General features: G+C 43.2%; 1 protein-coding gene across 1 annotated transcript in view; it reads left to right on the top strand.

Moving 5' to 3' along the window:
• Nucleotides 1-20,837, top strand: part of PTPRT (protein tyrosine phosphatase receptor type T) — a 475,736-nt gene that overhangs the window by 397,510 nt on the left and 57,389 nt on the right. Inside the window, exons 15-16 of the mRNA XM_062008833.1 lie at nt 6,913-7,048; nt 15,534-15,563. Coding sequence (XP_061864817.1) covers nt 6,913-7,048; nt 15,534-15,563 — 166 coding nt within the window. The remainder of the gene's footprint in view (nt 1-6,912; nt 7,049-15,533; nt 15,564-20,837) is intronic.

Below are 20,837 nucleotides of genomic sequence, written 5' to 3'. Positions count from 1 at the left end.
AGCTTTTGGCTCTCATCATTCTTTCCATTCCTTTTGAGCTTTTTTAACAGAAATGAGAGTATCTCACAGTAGCCTTAAGCTTGTGCTGTTTGCAGCCTCCAGCAACTGGAGGTGGAAAATTGGTGATGTTACATGTAGTGCTACTGTTGGTGGTATTCCTTTTCTTTTGGCAATAAATTTGCAACAAAGAAATAGCCAAAGTGACATCTTCTCTCAGATTTGATGAGCTTTTTCACTTTAGGTTACGATATGCAGAAGCATCAGCATCGTGCAGAGCTTCTTTTTAAGTCCCAGTACTCTGGTGTGCGTTGCTGAAGGTTGCAATAGTCTGTCTTCCACAAGCCATGCCTGTGCCTGCACAGGGCTGCTGCTGGGTAGTGCTGGCTAACAAGTATTCCAGATCCAGATGTAAAACAGTGCCCTTTCACCTTTATCTCAGCGTTATTATTCTTAGAGGTACCCGTCTGCCCCTGGGTTTGTGTACCAGGGAATGCACTGCAGAGGTAGAGATAGAATCAGGATCCAAAAACAGAAGGGAAACCATTTCTCCATGCAGAGCTGCTTTAATCGTTTGTAGGCCACTCACATAGAAAGCACCAAAAAGGAAAAGAAAAGGAAATCATGTTTACAAGTGATTTGAGAATGTCTTTTGAAAATAAGCCTCTAGGTCTATTAGGAAATTTTACATTCAGCATGCTGCTTCCCCATTCTGTGCTACAAAGAGATTAATCTGATTGAGCAGCTCATTGTAGCTCATGATGACTTTGAACCCATTATTTTTCATTAATTTTTCTAGGTTAAATAATGCTTTGAAGTAATTTTTCTGATTGGTTTTTGTTTCGAGGGTGACTTTCCTTTTGAAGAAGTTGTATGCTTAGGTGTTAAAAATCTGAAGCCAAACCTAGTCTTTGCAGACTGACTTGTCTCCTTTCTGGGGCTTTTCTGTGCCCTCTGATCGAGGGGAACCTGCTTTAGCAAGGGGTTGGGCTGGATGGGCTCTGCAGGGCCCTTCCCACCCCCACGACTCTGGGATTCTGTGATCTGGCTGTGGCTGAATCTCCCATTACTTGTGTTGTTTCTCTCATTTTATCCCTTCTTCATGTACAGCCTTTTCTGTGCCCCCAGGTATTTAACCCAGCTGTCCTTAGAGGCATGTAGTTGGCTCCTCTCCTCTCCTCTCCTCTCCTCTCCTCTCCTCTCCTCTCCTCTCCTCTCCTCTCCTCTCCTCTCCTCTCCTCTCCTCTCCTCTCCTCTCCTCCCATTGTGGTATCAGATGCAGCTGTCTCCTGTGCAGTGACACATCCCTGGAGGTTGTGGTACAACTTCCATCACAGAACTTTGTTCTTTATGCCTCACCAGCTGGAAGTCTCACAGAAATACCTTTCCCCCCTGCCTATGGCTCTTTTGAATTCTTTTTTTTCCTGACATTTACATTTTTTAGTGCATTATTGTAATTGCTGCTTTAAATAAAGAATGGTTCAAATTGCAGTTTGTGAAATAGGTTTTATAGAGGAAACTTGTATTATCAGTCCAGCTTAGCTACATACAGTCAATAATCATTCCTTCCTGGATGTTCTTCAGTGTGCCACCTCCACAGAGAAGGTCACTTCATATCTGGGGGCTTATTGTTTTTCAAATAATATACCTGTTCATAAATTACTGGGTGAAAGATTGCCACAGTATCTTTCAATTAGTTGCCATTGCTGTTTCTCCCTCCATCCCCTTGTGGGAGAGTTTACGTAGTCTGATGGAATTGCCACAGAGTGTCGGTCCTCAGCTCTGCTGCTGGGTGCCTGTGAGGCAGAGAGGAACCTCGTGAGGTTCAACAAGGATAAGTGCAGAGTCCTGCATCTGGGAAGGAACAACCTCATGCACAGGCTGGGGATTGACCTGCTGGAGAGCAGCTCCAGGAGAGAGACCTGGGAGTGCTGGTTGATAACAAACTAAACATGAGCAGCAACGTGCCCTCATGGGCAAGAATCCAGTGGCAGCCTGGGATGAATCAAGAAGAGTGTGGGCAGCAGGTCAAGGCAGGTTGTGCTCCCCCTCTGCTCTGCCCTGCTGAGGCCTCATCTGGAGTCCTGTGTCCAGTTCTCGCTCCTCAGCTCACGGGGGATAGAGAACTGCTGGAGGGTCTAGTGCAGGGCCACTGAGATGATCAGGAGACTGGAGCATCTTCCTTATGAGGAAAGGCTGCAGGAACTGGGGCTGTTTAGTCTGGAGAAGAGAAGACTGGGGGGGGAAATCTCATTAATATTTACAAATATCTCACTGGTGGGTGTCAGGAGATTGGGACAACACTTTTTTCTATGATATCTAGCAACAGGACAAGGGCTGATGGGATGAAGCTGGAACACAAAAGGTTCCATTTAAACATAAGAAAAACTTTCAGTGTGAGGTGAGGGAGCCCTGGCACAGGCTGCCCAGGGAGGGTGTGGAGGCTCATTCTCAGAAGGGCTTCAAGACCCTTCTGGACATGTTCCTGTGTGACCTGATCTAGATGACCCTGCTTCTGCAGGGGATTGGACTGGATGATTTCTAAAGGTCCCTTCCAACCCCCACCATTCTATGATGCCAAAGGCATATCCTTAATCTTTCCAGATCTATCAAGTGATGTAACCTTGCATGAGCATTAGGAGGATTCAAAGTGCATATGAATATTGCTCTAGGAGTGTGGTGCTGTGTAGGAACACTCGCTGGTAAGCAGATGGTTCTTATCTTTCTTGACATTTTGAGAAGGTTCTTGTCTTTAGCTATGACTGGCAAAAAAAAAAAAAAAGAGTTTAGGCTGTTTAGGCTTCTCCCAGCTCAGAGCAGCTAAATGTGGACAGAAACGCTTTCAGCCAAAGAAATGTTCTGAAGGATTTGACCCTGGAATACAAATGGCAGCCCTCTGTAGTGAAATTCATTTTGGATTTCAAAATTCTTGTCCTTTAAGTTAGTAGCCACTGCAGAGCCAGCTTCAACCATAATCTGGTGCAAGAATGAATTTAAAAGGTTGAAAGCCACAAGGAAAAGCCACAATATGAAACCTGCTTCCAGTGGTTGCACCTTACTGAACTACTCTGGGATGTAGGTACCTGTGAATCTACAGCAGGACAGATGGATTAGACCTTGAGTACCTGTGAGTGCATTTCTAAAGTAAAACCATCAGTGCTCAATCATCCATAAACCTGACTTCTCAGGTGTCTGGGAAAGAACCCATTTGCCCCTGCACTGCTCCTTTTACATCCCTGCAGCATCACCAGAACACTGGGTCCCGTGGATGTGCTGTGTCTAATGTGTTCTGGCCTGCTGCAAGATGCTGGATTGATGAGAGTCCTGAAAAGGCAAAGTAAATTAGGTTGGTGGGGAAGGACTGAAATCTTGAAATAGCTATGGGTGTATCATGGAGTGCTGAGTGGATGCTGATGCCCATGGAAGTCAGATCCATGTCACTGGTCAAGCTTCTGGGAAAGGGCATTTGGTGCAGTATGTAAATGTCTATCTCTGAAAGTGGTAGCCTAGTCTAGCAGATAATGCACAGACAGGGAGTCAAGGGACCTACAGTCTTTGCTTCTCTGGCACTGTCTTCTATCATTTGCCTTCCTTATTAAGTAAGCAAGCTTAGGGCAGAAAATTGTCCTCCTCCATGTTAGTACAGTGTAATGGGGTCCTGGCCTTAGTGAGGGCGCTGGGTGCCACTGAAATATGCACAGTAATAACAGCGGTGACCTGTTCTGTATCCTGTTATTCCAGCATCCAGCTTCAGTTCCAAGGAACAATTTATTCCAGGAAATGTGGTGGAAGTAACCACTGGAAAATATGGTTATAGTTTGTTTTCTTTCCCTTTTAATGTCAGCAGTATATAAACAGAAAGGCAAGGATGGCCCCTCAAGTACAGCAGTGTAGAGCTTTCCTAAAGACATTTGGATGAAATGGCCATCTGAGCAGTTTTTATGGGCTTCTGTGCTGTGTGCTGGTAAACGAGAGAAGCAGGACTGAGTTCTAAAACAGTGTTACTCTCAGGAGCAGCAGCAGCAGAAGTCATCATCTGCAAATACAATAACAGCTCCCAGACCCCCTTCTGCCAGAACAGAAACATTCCCCTTACCCACAGCTGGTGGTGGTGCAGGTGGGAGTACAAGCAACCAAGGCAGACTGAGGCATCTACAAGGACAATATGGCAAAACAGCAGGAAAACAAGGGACTTGGGTGGTAATGTTTCCTTGCAAAGCTTTAGGATCCCAAGCCCTGGGAATTTACTGATAGTGTCATATTATCAATCCTTAGCCACTATTAGCTGAGACAACTTACAAATGGCTGGACTAGTAGCCTAAAGGAATTGTTGGCCTTTGCCAAGATAGATAGAAAGAGTTACATAAAAGATTCAAGTGAATCAGTCACCACAGTGTGTAGGTGTCAGGATGGATAATAAGCCTTTGCTCTCTTTCTAGAGTTGCAGTAGTCTACAATGGGACAAGACATATAGAACAAAAATACACTGACCACACATTGCCTGTGGTAACAAGCAACAGCCTGGCACAATCAAACCCATCTAGTGGATGAGAGGATGGAGCTGACAGCTCATTCATGAGGATTTTTGGGTGGGACAAAAATGGAGGGGAGATGACTTTACTGTTTGTGGTAGAAAACCATTCTCCAACAGCTATTACCAAGGTCACAGCAAGTGAGGGATAATTTGGACTACTTCTGAGTTTCATCACAAATGAACAAAGTTTCAGCCATTTCCTTGGTTGTGTGATAGCATCAGGCTTGTCTGTATAAAGATCTATGGCTCACCTCTTAGACAGATTTGATCCAAGAGCGTAAGAGATGATGGCAAATGAAGATGCTGGTATACAACTGCTGTTGTTTTCATGCTCAGGAGTCCCACTGATGCATTTCAGACATGTGAGCACAAAAGTTACCAATGAACTCTTCACTGACTGGGAAAATTGGTGGATGAAACAGAGCAGTAGAGCTGTCAGGGACAAACAGCTGAGAATTACATGTGTGTTTCAAACAGCCAGCATTTTTACTGGGTAAACATTGAGTTTTTCTGTGGCAAACTAGATGAACATCTTCACTGTAGGAGAAGTTAAATGGTACTTTTATCACTGCATGTGGTGAGTTTTCTTGTTTTGCATTTATTGTGTCATAGTTCTGTGTGTACTGTTCAAGAGATGAGGAGAATGAAACACTTCATTCAAGATCAGATCCTCATCCCTGCAAGTCCTTCAGCTAAGACCCCATCCAGAACCTATCAGGATACCCTGTATTCAGTTACACGATTTGATCATGGTGACCATTGGGACTCATCCTTGCAGAGAGGGACTTTCTGCAAGGACATGTAGTGACAGGGCAAGGGGTGATGGCTTTAAGAAAGAGAGTAGGTTTAGATTTGATATTAGGAAGTAGTTCTTCCTTGTGAGAGTGGTGAGGCCCTGGCACAGATTGCCCATTGAGGTTGTGGCTGCCTCATCCCTGGAAGTGTTCAAGGGCAGGTTGGATGGGTCTTGGAGCAACCTGGTCTAGTGGAAGGTGTCCCTGCACATGGCAGGAGGTTGGACGAGATGGTCTCAAAGGTCTTTTCCAACCCACACTATTGTGATTCTGATATGCAGTTTAATATGTGGCAAATAGGCAAAAGAATAGCCCAAGTGAGGCTTTCTGCTGTCTCACCAGTCTTTGGACTCAATTGAATATCATGTCCCCAAGCAACTGACTTCATGAGCAGAAGGGATTCAGCTGTTCCTGAAGGTCATCACACAGAGTTGTTAAAAGAGGAAAACATGACAGTCTTCTGATAACAGCACTCAGTTTTCACCTTTGCTTCCCTTTCCTACTGTGTTTGAGTGTAGAGGAGGACTTGGCTGACTCCGACAGCAAAGGTGAAGCCCAAGATAAGGCTGTGATATCACGTAATGTGAATTCATTGCACTCCATCAAATGCAATGGTGATATTTTTAGGAGCAGTTAAGTATATCAGGAATGTAATAAAGATAGGCTTCTTTGGTCTTTAGAGTAGCCGTGACGCAAATCTTGAGGGGCTTTCTAAATCAAGCTCAGTGATTTAAGCTATATGTGTAAAACTTCTGTGCAGCAAGTAGTGAAGTCAGCAGAGCTGAGATATATAATAAGCACTATAGTCCCAGAACCAGGGGAGAGGGTTGCATTCCGTGAGGTTTTCAGTTATTGCAGGGAAAAAAAGACCCTTGAAATTGGATCATGACAGGGAAGTAAAAGAAGAAATTTTGTGTAAATAGTGTTCCTAAATAGGTTTTCATTTTAGGAGTCTAGGTTTTACTCCTAAAAACCCCCAAAATTTCAAATTGAAATGACATTGTCTTGCCTGGGCTGCAGAAGATCTCATGCATGAGATCCAGTTGATGATGTAGAGAGTGCCTTGTGCGTTGGATTAATGCTTGTTATGTGCATAATTGTAACTGAACATTTACAAAAGCCTCCAGTGGAGTGAGAAATACAAATATGCTCTGGTTTTAGAAGAAAAAAAAAGTTTCTGCAAGTAGTGTTGTGGAGTATGTCACTGTACACTTCTACATTCATTATTTCAATGAGGAAGGATTGCACCTCCACTGGAGCTATTTGAGGTGAAAGTTATAACTGCTATTAATTCTGCTTCTGGCTGTATGCTGAGTGCTTCAGAAGAGTAAATTCCCCATTAGAGTATAATATGGTAGAATATTAGACTCAGTTGTGTTACACTGGGATTTTACACCCTATTACTGCTCTGAATTATCTGCATTAGCCCTTATTAAAGGGAGATTTGGTTAGATGGACAATTGTCTGTTGCAGTTTCATTGCAGAAATGTCGTTAGGCTTTCAAGTGATGATTTAAAGTGGATCATTGCATGATTTTTCTACAAATTCTCTTTGTATCTCCTCCTTCCTCTCCCTCCATCTTTTAAGGAGCTTCCACACAGAATTCTAATGCAGTGGAACCAGAAAAACAAGTTGACAGCACGGTGAAAATGGCTGGAGTTATAGCTGGTCTTCTGATGTTTGTTATTATCCTCTTGGGAGCAATGCTTACCATCAAGAGAAGGTAAGTTTCTGCTTTGCTTCCATCTTGGACTTTCTAGCTAGAGTCTTGTTATTTCCAAAAGAATAAACTCAGTAGGAAGAAAACATTCTATTTGTGTTACAGTGGGCAGCAGTTAATATCAATATATGTAATGCTACCACTAAGAAGTTGTAGTCCCAGAAGAGATGTCTGTTCTGATAGATATTATATGAGCAACAAATGAATGGCCATTACTGCAAACAGTTAATGATAACTAATTGATAATAAATGATAATGGCTAGCTCATGAAACGGTGATAATGAGGCAATGGAAGTGGGCATGTGAGCCTGGGCAGGTAGCACAACAGGGGTCTAATAGAAGCAAGGATTTGTTCTTAGCAGCCAAGACAAATCATGTCTTAAAATAACATGATCAGAGTCTTGTTCCCAAGTGAGTCTTGGTGAGACATATTTTCAGTGAGCAATTCCTTTGCTGCCAGTGTTCAGCTGGACTCCTACATCTTGCTGAGGCTGAGAGTCTTTCCAAGAGTTAGCTTTAGTTTACAGGGGAATGAAACTTGGAAAAAATCATGTATGGTAATGAAATTTGTTCAAAGAGTTCATTTGGTGTGATTTTTCTTTGGATATTTGCACTTACACTTTGAAGTAAACTGTTGCAGTTGCTACTGTTTGAAGAGCTCCACATTTACAGTGGCATACACTGATTCAGAAAAGCACTTAGGGAAGAGGTTTTCTTGAGAAAAGGATGGATTTTGTACATATTTCTATCAGTCACATTTCTCAAGTGAACCTTGCTTTTCAACAGCAATTTGAGTATAAATGAAACAGCAGCTAGGTAGCATGACAGCCCCTTGTCTAGGGTGCAGGTAGCATTACATGTGAGAGCCTTGATGATTTTACTTGGTCTGTTACATGGAGGGCAAGTTTTCACAGCTCTGTTCCCTTGAGATCTTTCATCTCTGACAAAGTTATACATTTCCTGAAAAGAAGAGCAGCAGTTAGATCTAGACATGATCTGCTCTATCTTAATCCAGGGCACACATGCAAATGGAATAGCTCTGTGCTACAGGAGCTGGAGTGCAGGGCTGCTATTCAGCAGGACATTAAAAGGCTGGAGAAACCTCATGAAGTTTGACAAAGTCCTGAATCTGGGATGGAGTAACACCATGCAGCAGTACAGGCAGGTTTGCAGAGAAGCATCTGGAAGTCTTAGTGGACAAGTCCACCTGTGTTGGACCTGCAAGAGCAAGTCCAGAGGAAGCTACAAAGATTATCAGAGGGCTGGAGTACCCCTCCAGTGAAGACAAGCTGAAAAAGTTGGGGTTGTTTAGCTGGAGAAGGCTTCAGAGACACCTTAGAGAAGCCTCCAATCCCTAAAGGGGCCACAGAGGGACTTTTTACAAAGGCATGTAGTGATAGGACAAGAGATTATGGCTTTAAGAAAGAGGGTAGATTTAGATTTGATATTAGGAAGAAGTTCTTTCTTGTGAGAGTGGTGAGGCCCTGGCACAGGTTGCCCATGAAGGTTGTGGCTGCCCCATCCCTGAAAGTGTTCAAGGGCAGGTTGGATGGGTCTTGGAGCAACCAAGAAGTTAGTGGAAGGTGTCCCTGCCTATGGCAGGGAGGTGGATTAGATGATCTTGAAGGTCCCTTGCAACCCACACAATTCTGATTCTGTAAGTCAAATACAAGCCAGCAATGTGCCCTTGCAGCAAAGATCAACTCTGTCCAGTGTGGTGTTAGCAAGATTGGAGCCAACAGGTTGAGGCAAGTGGTTATTCCTTTGTGTTTGCCACTGGTAAGATTGTTTTGGGCATAGTCTGTGCAATTTGGTGTTCCTCAATAAAGGAAAGACACTGATATATCAGAGCAATTCCAGAGGAGGGTAGTCAGAATGGTTCTCCCATCCTTGGAGAAATTAAAAGCCTGACTGGGAGTTGCCCTGAAGGAGTTGCTACAAGGGAAACTGGTTTGGACTGGATATCCTTTGAGTAGACTTTCCAAAGGATGTAATTCTACCAAGCTGATCACATTTGTAGTGACTACTGTTAATTCCTGTTGAGGAGTCAGCAACTTAGATTTTTCAGTCCAATTTTTGTTCAGGGTAAAACCTTCTGATTCTGTGGACAGATGTGTTTGTGTTTCATAGCCACATCGACTGCACTTTTGTCAAGCGTTAAGCCCAAGCTGTATACGTGTTGCTCATTCCAGTCCCCTGGGAGCTTTTCAGTTCAGAAGCAGGAAAATAAAAATCATATGCCTCCAAGGAAAAAACAGAAAGAGAGTTTCAGCAAAAAAAACCACCTCAGAGCTGGATTTCTGGTCTGGTTAATGCCCAGCCCTCATCCATTCCCCTTACCTTCCTAAAAGCTCTTTAAAAAAGCTTTTATTTTCAGCTTGAGCAATAAAACTTGTAAGGAAAGCTTTCAGAGCAATGGCACATCTGAGCATCCTGGTGTATTTCACAGGCTATTAAAAGTTGATAGCATTTCTACCTCATAATGTAGTATTATTATAAATCATGTATATTGCTGGGCAGCAAATCAATGGGCTTTCACCATGACCAGGAATTCCTTATTTGAGGACAGTTTTTCTGTGGTGTAGCCTGACAACAGCTAAGTCAGAAAAGGGAGGATACTCTATGAGGTAATATACTTTAAATATTATAAAGGTAGAATATGTAATCTTATTTTCTCAAATATGGACTTAAAAGTAAGAAATGGGAGTAACTTGGATAATGAGGCCAGTAGTCAGTGTGTGTACCCTTGCAAATGCTTCAGTGGCAATGAAGGAAGACAGCAAAACGTGTGATGGTTGTTCCTCTGTGAGGGATGTTTTCAGTAGCTGCTGATCAAAAAGAGAATCCAAGAGTCAGAATTTTGGTGGCTGTAGAGTGTAGGTTCATTTCCAGGATCTTCCAAAACACCACTAACCCCTTTTCTACATGCCATAGGTAAGATTTCTGTAAATCTCCATAACTAGTGCTTTCATTTTATTTCCAGTCAGTTGTATGTGTGGTAGAATTTCTCACTCCTTTGTTCAGCAAAGGCCATTTTTTTCCTGTTTTCAGCTTTTACATCAAACTCATATTCCCAAACAGCCTACCACATCTGCCAAGATCTAAGTGTGGGATCCTGCTGTTCCTCACTGTGATTGCTGCCAGCCCGTTCTCTGTATGAATTTGAGAACAGTTAGGAACCTCCTCAGGGGTGGAGTTATGGGCAAGGAATGTCTGTTTCTCCAGACACTATGGAAGAAATCTTCATTGTTCTCATTCAGATTACAGAGGCCTCATCTGGAGTCCTGTGTCCAGTTCTGGGCTCCCCAGCTCCAGAGGGGCAGGGAAGTGCTGGAGAGAGGCCAGTGCAGGGACACCAAGATGATCAGGGGACTGAAGCATCTTTCATACAAGGAAAGGCTGTGGGACCTGGGGCTGTTCAGCCTGGAGAAGAGGAGACTGAGGGGGGATCTTATTAACATTTATAAATATCTAAAGGGTGGGTGTCAGGAGGTTGGGACATCCCTCTTTTCTACAGTAGCTAGTGACAGGACAAGGGGTGATGGGCTGAAGCTGGAACACAAACAGTTCCACTTAAACATAAGAAAAAACTATTTCACTGTTGAGGTGAGGGAGCCCTGGCCCAGGCTGCCCAGAGGGGTTGTGGAGGCTCCTTCCTTGGAGGTCTTCAAGACTCTTCTGGACATGTTCCTGTGTGACCTGATCTAGGTGGGAGCTGCTTCTGCAGGGGGGTTGGACTGGATGATCTCTACAGGTCCCTTCCAACCCCTACCATTCTGTGATTCTATGATTGATGTATTGATACAGGGATGTCTTGATGTCTTCACATAGTCTTCTGTCTTCCACTGGAGTCTGGAAAATGAGCAAAAGGCCAAGTTATCAATATGTAGGAATCTTTCAAAAAAGGAAAAGGAAAACATTTACTGTTTAGATTGTCAGATGATCGGCTTTTTTGCTTTTGTCTGTTATTAGACTCTTCTGGATAATATAACAATTATTTTATGTTCAAGAGGAAACTTTAGGGCCATGTTGTTGGCTAGTGAACAGTTGTGTAAAATCAATGGATTTGAGCTTAGTTTTGTTTTTCTGATGTATTTTTAGCTCAGGTGAGTGAGTGATAGGGAGATATATCACGATCCATCTTTTTCCAACATTTGATCCTTCATATGTTTTGGCTGCTGTGATTGCAATTTAAGTTGGTATCTCATAGACAGAGAAACACAGATAAACAGAGAATCAAAAATCCTCAGGACACAGAGCAAGTTCTAGAGGCTGGAAACTGAGGAACCATTTGCTTGGTATAACAATTATCAAGCTAATGCTGACCCAAGCTGCCTCCTCGACACAGTGCTTGTGGTTTAGTTTAGTGATGGACCTGGCAGTGTTAGATTAATGGTTGGACCAAATGATCTTAAAGGTCTTTTCCAACTATAATGATTCCATGATTCTGTGGAACTAGCTCTGTCCCAAACACAGTATTGTGTAGTGAATTTAGGTGTGATGTCCCATGGATGGGACTTTATCACACCTGCCTTTGCCAGAGGCTCTGTTGAACTGGGCATTGTTTTCTCAGAATTAAAATGAGAAAGGAGGTGAGTGTGAGTGTTAAAAGTGCAGATTCTTCCCTTTTTCTTTCTAGAGCTGGAAAACTGCCTTTTTCTCTGTGCCCATCCCACCCAGTGCAAACAGGCCATGTCACTGCAGTCTGGATCTCTCTTTGCCTCTTTGCTGTCATTTGCAGGGTTATTCAGTGGAATACACTCTGTTGTAAGAAATAAACAGGCTCATCAGCTTCAAAACTTTTCCCATTTAGAAGCTGTACCTGTGCAGAGAGGATTTGGAGGTGTGTCATCTCTGGGCCTGTGTGACACACCTCTGACATTGCTGACAAACCTGCTCATTGCATCAGCTTGGGGTGTCCCTCGATGGGACACCACCAGTTATGTCCAATTGAGGCTTGGAGCTGCATATGGACAAGTGTTCCCTGAAGATGAGTTTCAGCCTTATTTAACTTCTGAACTAATGCAAATTTGGGACCAGCATTTATAAAAGGAAAGGCTGTTCTGGACCATGGATTGATTTGAACTTCTGGAGGAGCACAGCTGAAAGTTCACACTTGTCTGAGAGAAGAGTATAACAGCAAAGTTCTCTTTCCATTTTACAAACAGAGATGTTAGGAGCTTAAGCTCTTCGTTCAACTTTTTGCATTAATGTTACTTTAAAAAGAGTTCCCCTTTTCAGTGCACCAAGGCTAGGGCCTCAGTGTACAAGACAGTGTAGTCTTGCAAGGCAACATTGCAGAAAAAGGATTTAACTAGAGAAACTTGAGATGTTTTTCTTCAAACAGAGCATGAAAATATCACAGTGACATTTGTTTGTGGTCCAAGACATCATAGTTCATTGGTAATAGGCACAGTAGAGGATTTCCTGAACGAGGCATTTTGTTGAACCAGTGCAAAGAGCAGAGGAAGGAGAGATTAGAAGAGGCCACTAAGAGAAGGCAGACACTGCCTTGAGATTAGGATTAAGCAGATCATCAGAAGCTGCTTTTTGTTTCTGTGGGATGCACCGAGTCAGGATGCTGGTTTGAACCTTTCATATTCAAGGCATGACCAAGAGTTGCCCAGTTGGTCACAGTTTCAGTAGCCTATATTGCAAAAACTCTAGGCTCACAAACTTCTGGAGGCTGCCAGTGTTTTATAGGGTTTAGTTAGATGTGTGAAGCTGAATTAAGACAGATGGAATGTTTATGTAGTGAAAAGATTGAGTTTGACTTCACATTTGTTGTCTAAAAGATTTAGTTGAGCTCTGGGGTCACCTAAAGTCTGCTGAAGTGTCTATTTGTGTGTATCTGTGGGACAATTGTGCATATATGTATGTTTCTGTTTCAAATACAACTGTCTTACAGTATCTAAAAGCCAAACTATTAACAAAATCTCTTTTCCTGGTTTGGGGAACCCAGTGGCTACATGAGTTACATGTTTGCAGCTCTAGTGTCATCATATGTACATGGACACAGAAATTGCTGCAGTATCATTAGGCTGTTAATTCACAGGAGGAGATGAGTGCCCAGATTAGTGCATTTGCACACATTAGGCAGTACAACTTTCTTTCATAAATTGATACAGACCTTGCAATAGCTCATTTCATTGTATCAAAACATCAGTTAACTATTTTTGTGTAATAGAGAATACAGGACCAGTTAGTAAAAACAAGCAGAAACAAGAAAAAGAAGACATTTGTAAGGTTGGTTGGTTGGTTGGAGAAAATACCCTTTGACCTCGTCCCCCAGAAGGATTAGAGTTTGGTCAGTTTGGATTTCATCTGGACAGTTTTAACTCTGGTGTAATCGTGACTTGCACGTCCCTGGAGTGAAGAAGTGAGACTTTTCAGGCTTCTGGGTTTGAGCAGACAAAGCCTCTACTGACCCCTTTAAGTATGAGACTGAATAAATAGGATCAGACAGCCTGTCATAGCTGTAAAGTAAATAACTTCTGTAAACTGCTGTTGCTAGCAAAAAAAAAGGAGATTTGGGGCTATGTAGGGTCTAGGATTAGTTCCTTGTGTGAAAATTCAGCTCCTTATTCTGGATTAGGATTTAGGTTGTTACCTTAAACTAATTAAATAAAGCCCAAAAGCCTCTTGAGCAGAACATGCCCAAGCTATAGGATAGAATAACAAAGGAGTATTTGCACATGCAGTGACCCATCCCCTCTGTGTCCATATTTCAGGTGGATGACAGGCAGGGTTCTCAGGTTGTGTGGTACATTTTAGAGGATCCAGTCATGTCTTTAGTGATCCATAACTGACCTATTTTCACAGTTAGTTTTACAATATTCCTTATTTTAGTTTGGGAGAGCTTGAGCCAAGATGGTCTGTCCAGTTCCAAAACAGATTCTTCCTTCTGTTTGTCTTCCTTTATTTCCTCTCCCTGTGGAGTAAATCCTCTGAGCTTTCCTCAGCATCCTTGAGAGATGTGCAGCTTTTTAATGACAGCTAGGAGTCTTGAGTGAACACATATTCCTGCTGGCTGGGACATGAGGAAAGCAGAAAGTGCAGCAAGATGTTCAACATAATGATTACAGCTGATAGTGAAACCTGGCACAGGTTGGTTTAATGGAATGATTTGGAGGACATAGGGGCTTCAGCTGGGAGGGCTTTCATTTTCCACATCCTGGTGATTTTTCCCTTTAGAGGTTCAGAGGAATTTGTGCTTTCATAGTGAAGCTCAGTGGCAATCACTGCACCTTAGCTGGTGCCTAGCTATGGTGTGTTGAATTGCTGAGTTTCAAGAGATATTAGGACTATGTTAAAAATACATTGAGGTGTACCTTGGAATCAGTGTCATTCAAATAATGTGATGTGTGTAGGGAATCTGACCAGAATTTCAGAGCCACTACCGGGAAAAATGTGTCTTTTCAGAGCACAGATGTTCCACTTAAACATCTTTAAGCCCCTGTCCTTCACCCAGGGTTTGCACAGCAAAGAGGGTGATTGTGCACAGAGTAACTGCCCTGAATCTGCTTTCCATGTGTGTTTATGAAAGTTGGGTTCAGAGCAAAAATGAGCACTTGAACCCTGCATTTATACTTCTAAGCACTTCCTAGCATTTGTAGTGTCTTCAAGGATGACATCTTAAAGTTGTGCAGTAAGTTGAAGCTTGTATTTTGCTGTTTTGCCTTGTCTTGACCATGGCTCCTGCTTTCGAGTCTCCCTTGTGCCTCGCTGCAAATCTGTAATAGCATTTGAAGATCTGCTGTGAAGCAGCCTTTTGAGAGGAGCCCTTTTCCAGTTACAAGAGGGAAGACATCACCTCTTAAGTTAGAACTGATTGCCAAGGCTCGTTTTGTGACCCTGCTCAAAAATGCAGCCAAATGTTGTTCTGAAGTGTATTGTTGAAAACCTGTAACAGAAAATGCTTAATCACAGCGACACAGAGAGCTGCAGCCTGCTCCCAGTCATCATCTGGAAACACGGGGTGCTGCTTGAATTGTTAATGAACTATTTGCATTTCAGAGGTTGATGAAGCTTGATTTCTCGTTGCACAATTTGCTCAGTGTCTAAATATTCAGAAACTGTGGTGTTCTTACATTGTCACTCTCCTATTTGTTGTTGTTTATATTAATAGCTCTTACATATTTCTTTGAATTGCAAAAGTCTCAAAGCACTTTACAGGCAAAGGTAAGTCCTGTCACTCATGTTCCTAACATGGTAAAGTTAAGGAAGAGAGTTGAGGAGACTTATTCCCAGTGCCACAAGCCAGTAGCAGAAGTGGAAACACGACCCATGTTTCCTGTTTCCAGTTCAATGTCCGTTCCTCTCTGACACACAGCTCCTGAGAAAAAGTCTAGGAGAGCAGTACAAGAAGCAGCACAAATACTTTGTGTATTGAGAAAAAAATCTTAGCTTTCATATCAATCTAATTCTATGTTTTTCTTCTTTTCTCCTTTTGGATGTTTTGTTCATCTGACTGGCCGTCGATATTTAGAAGAAATGCATATTCCTACTCCTATTACTTGTAAGTACTTGGCTGGGGATGATGCTTCTTGAATGTGCTCACCCTGTGGTAATTTTGTGCTTTGTTGTAATCTTTTACCACTTTGTTTGTTTGTTTACCACTCCATTTATCCTTGTCCTTCCAGCAACTTGTGGTTTATTTCCTCAGTTTCACGCCCTTACTTTTTCCCTGTTTTACCATTTCACCTATAAATGTTCCTGCAAACACATCAGTATCCACAGATAGGTCAGTTACAGTTCATAGTCCTTCAAATCCTAATGGACAGTGTCCCAACTGCACCTTTTTTAGTTATCCATGTGCTTAGCCAGACTGCAGGGAAATTCACACCTGCAAGTTATTGTTGGGAATTTCTCAGTTATGCAGAGAAGCTTTTTTCAAACACAAGTTTTCTGACAACTAAGACTTGACACTATCTCAGCAAACATCTTGGAACTGGCAAGTTCCAAGTGTCAGTTTAGATCCTTGAGTGATGAAATGGTTCAGATATTCAGAAGTAAATCACCTGTCCGGTCCTAATGACAATGCTGCGTAATTAAGGCAGTTGTTAAGTTGGATGAAACTGCTTCACACATCAGTACTTCCAGAGCCATCTGTTGTCTAAAGATTGAGGGGCTGGAAAGTAATCAGGGCCAAGCTGTTTCTACCATGGTAATAGTTGTCTGAGGATCAGGAGGAGGAGAGGACTGGGTCAATGATGTGAGGAAAGAGTCCTGGAGAATTGAGTTGGATGCTTTAGCTGCCACTAGAGGGTTGGGAGGGATGGAGGAGGCAACTGTTACTGCTGAGACAGGTCTCCCCTCTCTGTCTATCAGAAGCAGCACTTGTATCACTGACCTAAACCTTTGTCCCCAAAGCAGCAACCTGCCAGAATTGCCAGAGCTCTGTCATCAACAACGTTGTCAAAATGGCCCTGTCTGCTCTGCTACTAGCAGTCCCTCCTAGTCTGCCACCCCAGCAAGCTCCCCCTTTGCCTGTTCCTACATTTCATCTTTGTCTTGGTCTTATACCTCTGTCCTGTGGACACATCTGGCAGGTGTTGAGCAGGTCAGTGCAGTAAGTGCCTTAATGTTCTGCCTTTGTAGTGGAGCTTGATTTCTTTTCCGTATGAGTTGGTTAACACCCAAAGAACAGGGCAAAGGAATTAAGTATGAGGATCCTTGTGTACCACCTATTTTGCTTCTCAATGATCTATCAGAAAATTATTGAAAGAGGAACCTTCCCCACTTGCTGAATGTGTGAGGAGCCCAAAAACACCATCATGAGCCTTGGCTTTGCCTGATAACCTAATTGTAAATGCAGAGTAACTCCATTTCTTCTTAACTTCTCACTAGTTCACTGAGAGTGGAATGTGACCTTAAGTAATCAGATTACAGAAGTTTAATTGTTTAAGCAGGAGATGGTGTTAGTGTGTAGGTGCTACCAGCCAGTTGTATTTCTCCCTACAGCCTTTCCTCTCCTTCCCATTTCTCCTGAACATCAGAAAATTGCCCTCTGCACTGCTCTGCTGTTTTGCTGTCCCTACAACCAGTCTGCACCATTGCCTGAAAAATTCAGCCCCCAGTTTTCCATTATAGTTTTGGCTTCTTCCAGCAGGCAGGATGTGGTGAGAACATTCCCTGCTTTATTTTGGTTTGAGATTTGCATATTTAAAAAGATGAATTAACTTCTGAGCCCTGTGTGACTCCTTCTTACAACTGCACAACTGATTGCTTTAAGCAGTCAGCTGAGGACTACTCTGATATGGAGGAAATCAGGGTATTCATAACTGGTGTCTCTGCTGTCTTGTAATGGCTTCTGTGGCTCAATATACCAGAACTTTTCTACTCAGGGAACAGAATGACTCAGTAAAAGTGAAGAGACAAACCTCTGGAGGTCACCCAAGCCTGAGGTTGCAATAAACTTCAGCAGGAGAAGAAGCAAGTGTTTTATGGAGATTTAAGAAGGCAGATGTACACCATGCAGCATATCACAATAGAGGAAAGACAGAGGTATCATCAGGCCAGCTTTTGTGGTCATAGCAGCCCACTAAAGCACTCAGTGGAGGTTTGAGCTCAGGTTGCAGAAGTCACAGAATCTCAAAGGCTGGAAGGGACCTCAAAAGCTCATCCAGTGCAACCCCCGTGCCAGAGCAGGACCAGCTAGAGTAGGTCACACAGGAACTCATCTAGATGGGTTTTGAATGTCTTCAGAGAAGAAGATTCAACAACCCAAGTCATCTGACTGTATCTCCCTAGTACTGCACCCAGCATCTTTTTGCAGAGAGCTCATTCTTAGCTCTGTGCTTATGGGGTCTCAGATACCTCCCCACACACACACCCCCATCAAGCATGAGCTCTGCTAGCTGGATCATCACTATGGGAGAGGTAACACATAAGTAGTCATCACACAATAAATACTTCCATCATCAGGCTGCACATGTCAGCATTTAATTTCAGGTTGGCATTTGGCCTGTTCCCCAATCCCACAAAACCAAGCTCTGATTTGTTGGTTTGTTTTTTTACCCTGAACAATAGTCAGGGTACAAGAGATGTTGCAGTAGCAAGGGAAGAAGCAGGAGAAGCCACAAAGGAATATATGATGAAGTTCTATTGAGTTTTGTGTTTCAGATATCACTTGCAATAGGATGTTTCGTTATGATCACAGATGAAAATCTTAAATTGCCAAGGACTGTGTAGTTCTTAGCCAAAGCTGGTAGAAATTGCTGCAGCCTCTTATTAGCAGAGAGGTTTGATTTAAGTTTTCCTGCAAGGTTTTGAGCATAAGAGCAGCAAGATGTACATATATAGACTTTTAAAACCAGAATTGGTCCCCATGCTAGGGCTTTGTGTGAATGTTTCGGTTCTGAAGCAAAATTCTGGTGAATGAGTTCCCAGTATTGAAAAGCAGATTCTCAAATAGATCTGCTGGCAGACCTGTAGTACAACCATGTGTAATACATCACTTCATATTTAATTTCAGTTTCTGGGCTTCAGAGTTGTGCTTCTTGTCTACTTTCAGAGAATTCCTCTTGGTCATCTGCAATACTGGCATTTCTTCTTGTTAGGGATCGAAATATCCTACCCTAACTCTCCTAACAAGGTCTTAGTGAGAAGTCTGTTAAAGTTGCAGAGACTTATGAATAACTGTTTTTTGCAGACAAGGGCCATAAGCATTGCACTGGTCTCTCTGCCTTCAGCCTGGCAATGTTCTGACAGCGTTTATGTTCTGCAATCCAGGACTGTAAAATCTGAATCTGTAAGATGCTTGAGTACCTGCAGCTTCAGTGAAAACACTCAAAACTATTACCACATGAGAGCAGCCTTTTTGTGTGTACACTGTTGTGGGAGTTTTGTATAGCAGAACATCATTAGAAACTTCCTACAAACATACAGGAAGGGATATTCTTGTGGCTGAAGGAGAAGGCTGTAAAGATCTTAAACACACTTTAGGTGGAAGTACAAACCCAGGAGGCCTCTATTCCTCACTTGCTAAGCAATGGTGCAAGACTGATATAATTTTGTGTACTTCAAATTATCCATTGGGAAAAGTTTGTGGCTTATCCTTGATCAGAACTTGGTTTTGTGCTGGGAAGAGAGAGACACAGAACTAGGAGTTCCTGTCCTGATGCACTCATTGCATCCCCACCCTTGGGGTCATGCATGAACCTTTCCACAGGAGTTACTCTGCATTTACACCAATACAAGTGTTGTCTCAGGTTTGTATAGAATCTCCAGCTCTGTCACATTGTAAGATGCAGCAGCCTGTCCACATCTGCAGGTTTTTGGTTTTTTTCCTAGCTGAAGCTGTAAGACACAGCAGCTCATCTGGTTTAAAGAAGGTTTTGAATTTAATGACAGGCACCTCTTTTTCAACAACACTTTTAACTACTGCAACCCATGCCAAGGCTTTTTTATTTCTGCACCAAGAAAATGAAAGGAAATGTTTGCTGTGGAGGTGGTGGTGGCTTGGTTTGGTTTCTTTCTCTTGGGCTGATCATGGTTGCAGATAATCAAGAGTGATATCAAATCAGAGTACAGAGATACACAGATGCATGGATGTGTTCCAAACCCTCACTTTAATGTTATTGATGAGAAAAGGACACTCAGTGGCCAGTGACTGTTTTCCTTTTGCCTTGGTCTAGAACAGAGTACTGAGGACATGACTGCAATGCACAAAGCCCCTTCAACTCCCATCCTCATTTCATACAAATTTTAATTGCTATGGTGATTTCACCTGAGACTTTCTTTATATGGGAGAGATTCTGTCACAGAATCACAGAAGTACAGAATGGTGGGAGTTGGAAGGGACCTTTACAGATCATCCAGTCCAATCCCCTGCTAAAGCAGGTCCACCTAGATCAGGTCACACAGGAACACATCCAGGTGGGTTTTGAATACCTCCCTGAGCAGCCTGTGCCAGGGCTCCCTCACTGAAACAGTGAAATAGTTTTTTCTTATGTTTAACTGGAACTTTTGTGTTCCAGCTTCTTTCCATTATCCCTTATCCTGTCACTGGATACAACAGGAAAAGAAGTGCTGCCTCAACCTCCTGACACCCACCAGTGAGATATTTGTAAATGTTAATGAAATCCCCCCTCAGTCTCCTCTTCTCCAGACTGAACAGCCCCAGGTCCTGCAGCCTTTCCTCTTAAGGAAGATGCTCCAGTGCCCTGATCATCTTGGTGGCCCTGCACTGGCCTCTCTCCAGCAGTTCCCTGTCCCTCTGCAGCTGGGGAGCCCAGAACTGGACACAGGACTCCAGATGAGGCCTCAGCAGGGCAGAGTAGAGGGGGAGCAGAACCTCCCTTGCCCTGCTGCCCACACTCTTCTTGCTGCCCCCAGGCTGCCATTGGCTTCTTGCCCACGAGGGCACGTTGCTGCTCATGGTCAGTTTATTCTCACCCAGCACTCCCAGGTCTGTCTCCTGGAGCTGCTCTCCAGCAGGTCACCCCCAGCCTGTCCTGGTGCAGGGGGTTGTTCCTTCCCAGCTGCAGGACTCTGCCCTTGTCCTTGTTGAACCTCGTGAGGTTTCTCTCTGCCCAACTCTCAGCCTGTCCTGATGTCACTGAATGGCAGCACAGCCCCTGGGGAATCAGGCAGTGCTCTCAGTTTGGTGCCATCAGGGAACTTGCTGAGGGTCACTGTGTGCCCTCACCCAGGTGGTTGATGAAGATGTTGAACAAGACTGGCCCCAGAACCCATCCCTGTGGAACTCCACTGGCCACAGGCCTCCAACTCGATTCCCCTGAACTTATACTTGCTTTTTCTGAAGTAACAGAGTTTATGCTGAGTTTAT

The sequence above is a fragment of the Colius striatus genome, chromosome 16 (assembly GCF_028858725.1).
Source record: "Colius striatus isolate bColStr4 chromosome 16, bColStr4.1.hap1, whole genome shotgun sequence".
NCBI classification, from domain to species: Eukaryota; Metazoa; Chordata; class Aves; order Coliiformes; family Coliidae; genus Colius; species Colius striatus.
The sequence above is the reverse complement of the archived record's forward strand: the minus strand, read 5'-3'. Positions and strand labels throughout refer to the sequence as shown.